General features: G+C 56.6%; 1 protein-coding gene across 6 annotated transcripts in view; it reads right to left on the minus strand.

Annotated features, from left to right (window-relative positions):
- CLIP2 (CAP-Gly domain containing linker protein 2) overlaps nt 1–13046 on the minus strand; it is a 70216-nt gene that overhangs the window by 3217 nt on the left and 53953 nt on the right. For 3 of the 6 annotated variants that reach the window (XM_088016644.1, XM_028109923.2, XM_088016643.1), the window contains 8 exons: nt 12714–12818; nt 10171–11106; nt 8019–8076; nt 5514–5597; nt 4250–4406; nt 3004–3163; nt 1144–1329; nt 748–810 (listed from right to left, as the gene is read on the minus strand). In XM_088016644.1, coding sequence (XP_087872770.1) covers nt 748–810; nt 1144–1329; nt 3004–3163; nt 4250–4406; nt 5514–5597; nt 8019–8076; nt 10171–11106; nt 12714–12818 — 1749 coding nt within the window. Of the gene's footprint in view, nt 1–747; nt 811–1143; nt 1330–3003; nt 3164–4249; nt 4407–5513; nt 5598–8018; nt 8077–10170; nt 11107–12713; nt 12819–13046 lie in introns of those variants that run through there. The other 3 variants (XM_028109925.2, XM_088016645.1, XM_088016646.1) reach the window with 2 other exon arrangements.

The raw sequence follows: 13046 nt of genomic DNA on the forward strand, positions 1-13046 counted from the left end.
GCTCAGTCAGTTGAGCATCTGACTCTTCATCTCAGCTCAGGTCTTGATCTCAGGGTCCTGGGATCGAGTCCCTCCCCCATACCCAACCTGGGGCTCGAACTCACAACCGCAAGATCACGAGTTACGCGCTTTTCCGACTGAGCCAGCTGGGCGCCCCACGGGGTTGTTTTAAACACCGAGATCACCAAGAAAAAGCACGAAAATGGGACAAACACGGCACCAAAAAGACAGTGGAAAGGATGCTTATTGACTAAGAGCTGGAACCAGGTGGGTGACTCGAATTTTTCTCCACTCGGCACATGTCCGTGAATGTCATAAAAGGGCCGTGAGTATTGACTTTGGGGTCACAAGTTTTATCAAGCAGGTAGGTTTGCAAATAAGGAATCTGCGAATAATGAGAATTCTGTACACGTACTCACACACACAGGAAAGTTCAAGAAGGGTATCACTTAGAAGTGTCAACCCAGGTCATCTCTAAGAGTATCTATTTTGGGTTTTTTTTTTTTTCTCCCAAAAGTTTCCTAGTAGGCATGTAGAGCTTTTATTATGAAAGTTTTTGGGAAAGAGAAACAAGGTGACAAGAGCAGATGAGGGCTGAATGGAGGGTGACCACCCCGACTGGAGAGCCTCTGGCACAAGGCACCTTTGTAATTTGGGTGGCTTTTCGGGGTTTCTTTTTCTCCTGAGAAGTGTGGGAGGGCCGTGGGTGTGGCAGGGAGGTCCCCCGGGGGCCAGAGCGTCCCTTACCTCTTGTTTGTGGCCCTTGTCTTGCTGATGGATGCCGTTTGCAGAACTGGAATTGCTGATGGCCTGTTAAAGAGTCCCGGGGAAGGGGCTGAGTGAGGGTCACCAGGAGGCAGTTCCTGGCGCGACCACTAGAGGCCGCCAGAGGCTCTTCAAAAGCGGGGTTGGCGGCGGGGAGCGTGGTCCCAGGACCGCAGGAGATGGAGGCTGTCAGGGCAAGGCTGCATCCCCAGCTTAGTCTGAGCTCCTGAGGATCAAGCCACGTGCCCCCTTGGGCTGGGACTCCCAGGCGCCAGGGCTGAATCTCTCACCCGTTCCGACCAAGGATCCCAGGACTGGGCCATGCTTCCCGAGGACAGCGAGTGTCCCTGACCAGCCCAGCGCTGGTCCACGGCTCACCTGGGACTTGTCGGGGCAGCTCCTCATGGCCTCCATGAGCTTCTCCACCTGCTGAGCCTGGTCCAGCGCGTCCCGTAGCGCGTCTTCTGTGCTCATCAGCTGGTGCTGCAGCCGCTGGAGCTCGGGCGCCGAGGACGGGTCAATGAGGGAGTAGCGCCTCTGGTCCGACAGGGACTTCTCTTTGTCCTGGACGCAGCAGGGGAGAGGAAGAGCATACGCGTGAGCGTGTTTGCACGCGTATGTACACGTGTGCGCGTGTGCACTGGCGGAGGGCGGTCTCTGCTCCCGGCCCGCCTCGTCTCTGGGTCAGGCCGTCCTCCCCGACTCCGGGGTCCCCACGGAAGTATCTGGGAAGATCCCCTGCCCTGAATTCCGAGGCTGACAGACGCTCCGCATTCTCCCAAGTCCTGAGATCCAGAACCCCCTCCCTTCTTTCCTTCTTGTGGCCCTCACTCCCCCTCCAGTCTTTATGTGGGTCCCTTCTCTTCACCCCCAGACCCACAGCTCCATCACCTCTTACCCTCCAGCCCATCTGAATTCCTCCTCGGAACCCTCCTCCCCTCCCCAATAAGACATGTGTCACTTTCAGCTTCCAAGCCTTCCGCAGCTGTCCCCTGCCCCGACCGTGGCACCTGGAGATGCACCTGCCAGCCTCCTTGCTCCCGCACAAACCTACTCTGCACCACCCCTGGGCCGGGGGCTTCCAGATCCTTCTGCTCTGCTCTCATCCTCCACCCAAACCTCTCTCCCTGCCGGGACTTTCTAACCACCAAGCCCTTCCCTAGCTCTCCTGTGGCTCTGGGGACAGCGCAGGGGGCCACGGGAGAGGCTGCCCTGGGCAAATTTCCCAAACAAACTCAACCAGCCTGTGCCCCGTGAAGATGAGCCAGAACAGGACTGCCCCCTCCTCCACGAGGCTCCGGGAAAGCCTCAGAGAATCAAAACTTTGAAGTCCCCACAGGCCCCAAGGTCTTGTCTTCTCCCGAGTTATGCCCAGACCCAGAGCCATGAGGACAGCAAAGGGCCCTGGAATCCGGCCTGCTGGCTGGGCCTGCCAGGACTGGAAGGGTGTGCAGCAAGTGACCCCCCTGGCCCCTTGACCTCACCGGCCCCCCAGCTGCGGGCGGGTCCTGTCCCCCTCCCTCCTGCCCATGAGGCCTCCCTTCCATCTCCTCCAGTGGCTGAACCCACACAGCCGAGTGGGAGGGCAGTGAGGGGCTTCGGAGCAGCTTCCCATGGCAACAGGCCTGTCTTCCCAGAACCTGTCTTGTCCAAACCCTGGGACTGAGTGGGCCCCATAGCTGGCCAACAGGCTTGTCCTGAATGCTGACCATAGGGGGACGGGTGGGGACAATTCTGTCTTGTGTTCCCAGCATGGCCTGGCTACTCCAACCCCCGTATCTGGGGTCTCAGCTCAGGCAGGCTCCTGTTCCTAATGGGGGAGTCTCAGCTCCCAGAAGCTCAGGGTTAGAAAGAACTCTGATAGGTCCCATCTCCTTCCTGAGACGGATATGTGAATCCCCGCTGCAAAACCCTAAGGAAGGAGCTGGTTTCTGGATGACTACCTCCCTGGATGGGGAGCTCACCACCCTGCAGGACCCCATCCCTCTGGACAGCTCAGGGTCTTTGGAAGTCTTTCTTTGCACTCTGTCACCCAGACTGCCACACGGCCAGCCAAGATGTCTACAAAGGGGTCGCCCATGGCCCCTCCACCAGCTATGTCACTGACCCTGCCCACGATTCTAGGGCCTCTTGAACCCTCCCTGTGACTTGGCTGTCTCTGGGGTGGCTCCAGGAGGTCGCCAGCCTCCGCCCACCCTGGCATTCCCCCCATCCCCAGGCTACCCCTTGCCCACACACCAGCCCGGTCAGCTTTTCTCGAAGGCCCCGGATATCATCTTTGAGTTTCTGCTCCTTGATCCGCCACTCAGCCTTGTGGACCTCGCGGCTCAGGTCCCTCTCAGGCCCCGGTGAGTGGCGATTGGCCTCCAGCAGCAACACTCGAAGTTCGTTCAGGCTCCTGGCAGGGGGTTGGTGGGGGGCAGAGAAAAGCTAGTCAGCCCTGGCCCTCTCCCACATTCCAGAGATTTGCCAGACGTGTACGGGCCTAAGGGGGGCACTGGCTATGAAGACAGCACCCGTGCCAGGAGGGGCCGCAGTGGAAACGTGGGGCATGAAACCATTCGGTGACAGCCCTAGAGGGGCCAGGATTTGGGGAATGATCAAGAGGACTGGGCCTTTTCTAGAATGTTCTTCAAGTTTTAAAAAAGAACAGAACATCTGTTTAATGAAAAATTAAATAAAACAAAACATTCATCCAAGAGAGCTCCTGTGGCAAGACATCCTATTTTTTAGACTTTTATTTTTAAGTAACCTCCACACCCAATGCGGGGCTTGAATCTACGACCCTGAGATCGAGTCGCAAGCTCTCCCGACTGAGCCAGCCAGGCGCCACTACATGGCATATTAATAATAGTCTGGAAAGGATATTAAAATACTCCTCTCTTTTCCAACTACGTATCTACATAAGGCCAGATTTTCGTAATATACTTCAAAACAACACCTGCGAAGACTGAATGCAGAGAAGATGCGAGCATCCTGCTGTCTTCTATTAAGCCCGAGGTTCAAGAAATTTGCAAAAATGTAATACAATGCCACTCTTTTCATGCAACAGTTTTTGTTCTGGAAAATGGTTACTTTTTATCAAAAGCGTGTTATTTATGTGAGATGCAACTGGCTTGTTACAATTTTTAAGTGGATTAAGAAAGATTTTTACATTTCTGTTTTAATTGATAATACGGTAAATATGGAATAAATAAACAAAAGTTCTCTGGGAATCCTCCATCACGGTTGAGAGTTTAAAGGGATCCCTGAGACCAAGAAGTTTGAGAACCACTAGTCTTGCCTATAAGCTCTGCTTGGAGATCTGTGTTGAGAAGGGTTCTGAGGCTCCATCTGAGCGGAGTGTGGTGATCTTGGTGATGCCAGGCACTTGTCTCACCCGCCCCACCCCTGCCTTGCCTCCGGGGCGGACTGGCTAATGTCAGGTGGAACAGGGTCAGGGTCAGGGCCAGGCGGGTCGGCCACACTGCCCGATCTGACTCACCGCTCCTTCCGGAGCAGCTCCTGGCTAATGAGGACCAGCTGGCCTGAGGCGTCATGGGTCTTTCGGGACACGGCTTCCAGCTCTGCCTCCAAGCGCCGCTTCTCCTTCTGGAGGGCATCCACCTTCTTCTCTCCCGTCTTGCACTTTGTCTCCAGTGCTGAGGGTCAGCCGGCAGGGAAAGCAGAGAGAGAGGATCAGGCTCTCCGTGGGAATCTGTCCCCGCTAGGGGGTAGCCAAGGCCCGGGCAGGGAGCCGGTTTTCTCGGGGGACCATGGTGACACACCCCACTGACCGGGTCTCTCTCGTCCTGCAGAGCCAGGCAGCAAGGGGCCAAGGGAGCAGCTACACAGAGCAGGCTGCAACCCCAAGCACATCAACACAGGCCCTTTGGTGTGGGGGGGAAGCAGGCCACCCTTCCCAAGATGGGCCCCGGGCGTCGACACTGTGTCCTGGGCAAGGGAAAGCTAAATCTGCACCTTAGCTTTGGAGAGGTTTGAGGTCAACTGCCTTTTGCGGGGACCAATGAGGCCACGTGAACATGATGGGAACCAGACAGAAGTGGGGGCAGACAAGAGGCAGGACCAGTTCCCAGGATCACCAACTCCAGACCCGTGCCTCCCCCCAGGCTCCCCCTCTGTGCTGTGTCCCTTGTGTCTTGCTCCCTGCTGTGGCCAGTGTCCTCCCTGCCCCCCAAGTCTGAAAGCCTGGTATTTCATCTAGAAAGGAGCCGGGGGCACACGCACTCTATCTGTGTGACCTATGAAAAAGTTAAGGCGAGAGATGGGGCGCCTGGGTGGCTCAGCCGGTTAGGTGTCTGCCTTCGGCTCAGGTCGTGATCCCGGGGTCCTGGGATCGAGTCCTGCATTGGGCTCCCTGCTCCACGGGGAGCCTGCTTTTCCTTCTCCCTCTGCGGCTCCCCCCTGCTTGTGCTCTCTCTCTCTCAAATAAATAAATAAAAATATTTAAAAAGAAGTCAAGATGAGAGAGAAAGATGATGGAACTTCAGAACACAGAGAACATGTCATTGGCTCTGGGGGAAGAAGGCAGCTGGGGTCGTCGATCATCTTACGGAAGATGTGCGGGCCACACTCTCCCACTCTCCGATGCTGAGGTGGAAGTCCGTGCAGGTGGACTGGCCCACGTCACCTTCTTGAGGTAGAGTGGGAGAGAGCACCCGGACCCAGGAGCCAACCCAGTCCATGCCCCACTGGCTCGAGGCCCCCGTGAAAGCCCCCCGCATCTGCCCTGCGGGAGGGAGACTTACCACTTACTTGGGCCCTGAGCATCTCGGTCTGGGACATTAAGGCTGTCACTTCTTTGTCCCTCTTGTTCAGCTTGTCCTGCAGGCCTAGGGGAAAATGGAGAAACAAGGGGCCATAATGTTCCAGGAGCAGTGGGTGAGGGCATGGCCCTCCTGCAGGACCCCAAAACGAGGCCACACTGGCCTCCAGGGTCCAAATCCTGCCCCACACCACTGGGTGACCCACTCTGAAGAAGAGACTCCAACACCACGTGGTCTCGGGCCATTTAACTCTTGGAGTCTCAGTTTCCCTAAGTGAAAAATGGGGATGGTAATGGTGCCCGTGTCACATAGCTGTGTGTGTTCGAGAGCCTCAGAACAGTCCTAAAAAGGATAATCTACGGAAAGTGCTAGAAGCACATTCAGTTTCCGTAAGTTACCTCGTAAACGTACACGATACCCATAAAAATACCAACAAGATTTTCGCTCTTACCGAACTACCTTAGCTGATTCTAAAATCACTTGGAAAATAAGCAAGACTAGCCAAGAGAGTCTGGCAAATTCTTCTTCAGTGAGTTAAACACAGAATATACGGGCACACCCCCGAGAACTGCAACAGGGACTCGAAATGTGCCTCCTCGTGCATGTTTATAGCAACACCACTTACAGTAGCCAAAAGGTGGAAACAGAGCAGATATCCATCAACAGGTGAAGAAAGAATAAAATGCGGGCATGTGATGGACTATTACTTGGCCGTAAACAGGAACAGAGGAGTGACACACGCTATGTGAGCAAACCTTGCATATAGTATGCTAAGTAAAAGAGGCCAGACGTGAAAGGCCACCTATGGTATGATGCCATTTGACTTGAGTGGCCCAAATGGGCAAATCCATAGACAGAATGCAGACCAGTGCTTGTCAGCGGCTGTGGGGGAGGGGAGCCGGCCGGGGGAGGGACTGACAATGGGCATGGGGTTTCCTTCTGGGGAGATGAACATGTTCTGGAACTACATAGAGGTCGTGGTGGCAGAACACGGTGAACATACTAAATGCCCCCCCCAATTATTCACTTTAGAACAGTTGTTTTATGTTAATGTTGCATCAATTAAAAAAAAAAGAAGAGTCAAAAGAATTTTGAAAACGCAGAGCAGGAAGAACTAGTCCTGCAGTGATTAAAATATAAATAAAGCTTAGGGGCACCTGGTGGCTCAGTCGGTTAAGCGTCTGCCTTCGGCTCAGATCATGATCCTGGGGTCCTGGGATCGAGCCCCGCATCGGGCTCCCTGCTCAGCCCCTCTGCCCCTCCCCCTCCTTGTGCTCTCTTTCTCTCTCTCAATGAGTAAAAAAAAATTTTTTTAAGATTTTATTTATTTATTTGACAGAGAGAAAGCGAGAGCACAAGCAAGGGGAGTGGTAGGCAGAGGGGGAAGCAGACGTCCCAGCGAGCAGGGAGAGCCTGATGGGGGACTCGATCCCAGGACCCTGGGATCATGACCTGAGCGGAAGGCAGATGCTCAACCTACTGAGCCACCCAGGAGCCCCTCAGTGAATAAAATCTTTTTTAAAAAATAAAAATCTACATGGCAGGGGTGCCTGGGTGGCTCAGTCGGTTAAGTGTCTGACTTGATTTTCAGCTCAGGTCATGATCTCCGGGTCGTGAGACTGAGCCCTGCGTCAGGCTCCCTGCTGAGCGCAGAGTCTGCTTGTCCCTTTCCCTTCCCCTCTGCCCTTCCACTCGCTCTCGTTCTCTCTAAAATAAATAAATAAAATCTTTAAAAGAAATCTGCATGGCACACACAACCATAAGAAAACTCAAAAGACAAACCACAAATGGGGAAGAAAATGTCTGAAATGTCCTATATAAAGAGTTTCTAAAAATCAACAGAAAGATCAACAACCTACTAGGAAAAAAATGAGCAAAAGATGCAAGTAGAACACTGGACATGAAGAAAGAGAGAGGCAAGTTAAAGTTACACCACATAACACCTTTCACTGCTGAGATTGGCAAAGATCACAAAGTGTGATGAAATATTTTGCTGGTGAGGCTTGTGGGGAAACATACTTTCAACCACAGCTGGTGGGAGTTAAAGTTGTTTGAGCCCCAAAAAGGAGAAGGTAATTTACTGAGGCAGTGTTTGTAACAGACAAAGGCTGGAAACAACCCACAATCCATTGGTAGGAAACTGGCTACACACACGACAGGAGCTCCACATAAAGGATTATTCTGCATGTGGAAGAGAATGTACTGATAAGGAACAGACTGGAACAGTCTCCAAGAGGCGTGGCTGTGCTACCCAGGTGTTTGTGCATAAACATCTCTGGAAAGGAACCCTAAGTCGGCCAACACGGTGCCTTTAGGGAGGGAATGCAGGCAACAGGGCACCCTTTGCCGGACGCTGCCCTTTGACCCACTGGAAGTTTATACCTACTTAAAAAATAAAGCCAAACAAGTGACAAGGGGCTTAGCCCAATGTCCAGCACCTCATAAACCCGAAAGCCCAGGGTCCCGCCCGGCCCCGCGGCCACTCACCCTCTATAGTCTCCTTCATCCTGACCTTCTCCCCTGAAATGTCGTTGGACTCAATCATCTGAAAGAAGAGCGGTAAGGGGGACGCTCGGCCCCTGCCCCTGCCCCCCGCCCCCCGCCCCAGCCTGCCAAGCCAGCACCCCTCACCCCCATATAGGCTGGCTCTCAGGGACTCGATACGGGGGCAAGGAGCACAGATGTTCTCCATCCTGCCCCCCTGACAACAGAGGACCCCCCCCTCCCCGCTTCCTGCTCCCAGTGTCTCTGAAGGCTGTTTGGGCAGCTACCCCAAGAACGCCTCCCACCACTTCCTTTGTTGAAAACGTCTATTATATTAAACAGATGTCTCTTGCCCTGGGACGCCCACAGAGATTAGTCCTGGAAATCTGTTTCCATCATCATCCAGAGGCAAAATCTCCACCTTGGTTTCTCATCCATAAAACAAGCAACGGCTGCCATAGGGCAGCTCCCGGAGCGACTTCAAGAAATGCTACTTCCTCTCCCTCCAAGACTTCTTTTTAATAATAAACCCAGAAGCCAAAGAAAAAAAGATCAATTAAGAAAAAAAAACTCTGGATGGCAAACATCAGTAGGCTCCCCACGGCTCCTTGGAAAGTGTCCAGCCTCCTGCCCAAGCTGGCGGTCCTCTGGGCCTGCAGTTCGCCAGTCTAACACTGTGGGGCAGCACAGAGCTGGACAGGTAGTCACCTCCATCAACCCACCCCTCATACTTCTGTTCATACATCCCAAGCCCCCTTTTTAAGTCTCAGCCAGTTGCCCCTGCACTTAAACCTCTGCATCCGGGAGTCATATGGGTCCAGACCGAGGCTCCATGTGTGTGGAAATTGAGAGACGGGCCTTCCTGAGGTCACTGCCCACTCCTTGGCCTAAGGTCTGTGATTGAGGGGAAGGGGGGCATCCTATGGAACCAGAGCAGTCCAAAGCCTCCTCTGCTAAGGGACTCCCCATGCTCTGAGCAGCCAAGCAGCCTGCGTGCACGCAAGCGACTCTGGGGGCTGTTCCTTTCCCCTCTGCCCAGGATCCCGGGAAAGCCCTTGCTAAAAACGGTCCCTCCCTCGGAGAAGGGGGCAGAAAAGCTGCCACAGTGGGATGGAAGGGGGGGACACCGGCAGAGCTCCTTCTACAAAAAAGGCACCTGTCCTTGAAACTCCTGAACACTGACTGCTAGAAGTTATTCTATTATAAATGCTCAAGGGGAATTGGGACGCCCAGGAAGGCCCAGGGCCTGTATAAAGGCAATGATCATGCTGCTTGCTGTCCTTCTTCTAGAATTTGACTCATGTCATCCTGGGCACCCTCAGTCGGCCCTCCAGCAGTGGAGCTGGGCTGGACCTCTCCCGCTGGTGGGCAGGAAACCCTGGGAGAGTTTCTGCCTCAGTCTTGCTTTGCTCATCTGTGAGACAGAGCCAACACTGACCTTGCAAGGGTTAAGGTAAGAAAAGGCAACGTAGGCCCCGGCACAAGGGTGTGGTGGTCAGAGCTACTCCAAAGGCCCTTCCTGGCTGGCGTGGACACAGCCCACACCACCCGGGGCCTGGGCCTCCCCAGTGTGCTGAGCTGAAGAAAGCCGAGCTAGATGTTTGGAGGACTTCTAGATTTGGACCAGAACTGATACTGTAGCAGCAGACGCTCTAGAACTATGCCCCTCCAGCCTCCCAGCGCCCACTCGGGAGACCCCCCCACTCTGGCCGTTGGGCTGTTGCTCAGTCTCAGCAGGACTGGCAAAAGGGGGCTGCCCTCAGGTCACCTAGGTTGTTGCTTGTGTTGAAGATGTGGAACGCCCCCCTGCCCCCGGCCCCGGGGACAGGCAGGCCTTGCAGCTCCTGGTGCTGGCGCCCTGGGGAGGTCCAGGAGCCTGCACAGTGGGACACATCTGGGAGAAGCAGGGGCCTGGGGATTGGGCGGAAGCCTGTGCCCTGTGCTGAGGGACGCATCTCTCCAGGCCTGGGCTGTGGGGGTCCAGCTAGGTCAGCTCTGACCACCTTGGGTCCCCACGGCCACCCTGCCCTACCGATGGAGGGATGAGGGGGGCCCTCTGTTCTTGCATGGGCCTGGCTGGAAAGAAGGGGTCAGCCGACACTGGGGAGCCCGTCCCCACCCCACCCCACCCCCGGCAGGAGAGGTGGCCGCCTACGTTGCCGTGCTGGGACAAACACAGGGACTCAACGGCCTGCAGTCTGTTTTCGGCCACCAGAAGCCTCTCCCGCAGCCTCTCGGCCTCCTGCTTGCTCTGGGCTTCCGACCGCTGCAGCAGCTCATGGTCCAGCATCTTCTTCTCAGCCAGGGAGATCTGCTCCTTGAGGAACTCGATGGCCTGCGCTTGGCCCCGATACTCCACGTCCAGCTTCTCCAGCTCGTGCACCCGCAGCTCGGCGTCGCGGCGCTGGTCCTGGGCCTCCTGCAGCTGTAGCCGGAGCTGGCCAGCCTGCACCTCTAGCTGGGCTCGCCAGTGCTGCCGCAGCCCCGCCAGCTCCTCCTGGGCTTCCTGCAGCTTCTGCCGCAGCCCCTCCTTCTCCTTGACGTGCATGGCGGTCTCGATGTCGTGCTTGGCCCGCAGGTTGCCCAGCTCCAGCTGGTGCTCCATCTTGATGCCCTCCATCACGGCCTTCAGCTCCCCAATCTCCTTCTGCTGGGCACCCGGGCCCGAGTTCAGGGTGGCCTTGAGGTCCTCCAGGGACTTCTGGTGGTCCGAGGCCAGCGAGTCCAGCTTGGACTTCCAGTTGTCCATGAGCCCCATGTTCTCGCTGGTGGCCTGCTGGACCTTGGCCTTGAGGTCTACCACCTCCTGCGCGTACTTCTCGTTGGCCGCCCGGAGCTTCTCCACCTCCGCCTGGTAGGCCCGCAGCGCCTTCTCGTACTTGTCCCGCAGCGCGCCGCTCTCCCTCTGGCGCTCCTTGCTGGCCGTCAGCAGCCGCTCCCGCAGCCGCAGGGTCTCGGCGGCCTCGGGGTGCTCGGCGGGCGGGGGGCCCGAGTGCAGCAGGCACTGCTGCAACTCCTCGATCTCGCCCCGCCGAAGGTGCAGTTCCTCCTCCAGCTGCAGCACACGCGACTTCTCGGCCACCGTGGTCAGCTACCGGGGAGAGAGGACGACGCGGGTCAGCGGGCCGGCGTGACGGCAGGGGGCCGCGGCTGGGGGTGCAGGGGGGGCGGTTCACGGAAGGGAAGGGCGCCCACCCCACCTGGGTGCCTCCTGTCCTCGGCCGCCCCGCCCGCCACAGCCTCCCGAGACGCTCCCCTGGCTTGTAGCCCGGTGACGCAGGGACTCGACGGTCCCTGTGGCCCTGTGTGGCTTGGGACAAATCGGTGGTTAAAAGAAACCACCTGTTTGAGGGCCTGGCTTTCTTTAGGAGGGGAATTTTGCATTATCTGGCTCGGGGAGGGGCCCCAGCCGCAATGGGTCGATTCACTAGAAGGGCTGTCTGGAGAAAGGTCTGGTTTAATGCCGAAGGCAGAACAAAATTAATGCTCCCAGACCCGCCTCCTGATGGATAACTGAGATCAGAGGCTCCATCCTCTGAAAACCCACCTGGATCACGACAATCACGGCTGTATTTGGAAACAATACAAGTTTTAAATCTTTTCCTAACTTAAAAAAAAAAAATTTGTTTCTGAAGGTGACCTTAGTTCCGTAAGTCTGTTTTTGTCTTTATAATCAGGTTGAACCCCAGATCAAGGTGCCTCACAGCGGAGGGCTCCCGCCTGTCACCCCTGACCGGGTCGGTTTCTGCAAGCAGCATCCGTGCACACGCGTGCATCCCGCACGAGCACACACAGTTCACCCAACAACGGCGTGTGCAGAGGGACCCCTGTGGGTCTCCAGACACGCACACACATGCACACGCTCGCTCATGTGCTGAGGCCGACCTGCAGAAACGGACCGTGGCTCGCCCCAGCCCCCACCTTGCTCAGATGGTATGAACCAAGCACCGCGAGCCCGCTGTTGAGCTCCATGGTCAGAACTGCAGCTGGGCTGGGCGGGCCAGGTGCGGGGATGTGTGCACCTGCACGGGGGGCCGGCCCCGGGGCAGGCGTGGGGGGCACGGAGGGGCCAGCCGGGCCCAGAACCGGGCCCTGGGACTTGGTGGGACTTCATCCCCAGCAGAGCTTTCTCTGATCTATTGTAGCTCGACAGCCCCACCCCTGGGTCTGACACAGAGTCTCATGCCCTAGGGACACCCCCATAGCCCCCAAAGGCCCAGGTCCTCAGGTTAGCCCCTCCAGCCACCAGAATGAAGACCCCCTAGGCTAGAGAAGCCTGGATCTGCGGTACCCCCGACCTCCTGCCTTCCTCAGCCTCCCCAGCCTGGGGAGAAGGGAGGCGTGGATGGGTTGTCACCGCACCTGCCCATATATATAAGGGGCAGACCGTTCCCAAGAGGCCCCCCATTTCTGAACGTGACAAAGCCTTGTGTTGGCAGTGCATGGGGAGGGAGGGAGGGGAGGGCCTCGCAGGACCTTCCCAGCCAGTGGGACCATGAGCTGGGGTGCACAGTCCCGAAGACCCCCTCCTCGCCAACAAGCGTCACGTGGCAGTGGAGTGGAAGCGTCCCTAAACCTCGACTTCCCTCCTAGAAGGGGCGCAAAAAAGGCGAAACACAACGAGGATAGCAGCCAAAGACAGAGAAAATAATAAAACAGAGAAGCCGAAGGAGGCGCCGGCAGCCGAGGCGGCGTTACCCTGTTGTCCGCTAATTCTCGGAGCAGCCGCTCGGCCTGCGCCTTCTCCAGTAGCAGGCTCTGCTCCAGCTCCCCGATGCGTGCGTGCTCCAGCTGCGTCTGGGTCTGGTCCACCCGGGGCGGGTGGGGAGGCAGGCCAGGGGAGAGGAGTGCGGGGAAGAGGAAGCCAGAGGGAGAGACAGAGAGAGAGACAGAGAGAGAGAGACAGAGAGAGAGAGAGACGGCGTCAACTTCCGTAACAAGACAGGAGAGCAGGTCAAGGACAGGAGGTGGCTCGGGGACAGAGGAGGTCTGGGGAGGTGGGCTGGGCTGGGCCCTCCAGCGGCCCCCCCC

This window comes from Eumetopias jubatus, unplaced genomic scaffold (genome assembly GCF_037043125.1).
Source record: "Eumetopias jubatus isolate StellerSeaLion01/CBP00866 unplaced genomic scaffold, mEumJub1_p1.0 scaffold_12, whole genome shotgun sequence".
NCBI classification, from domain to species: Eukaryota; Metazoa; Chordata; class Mammalia; order Carnivora; family Otariidae; genus Eumetopias; species Eumetopias jubatus.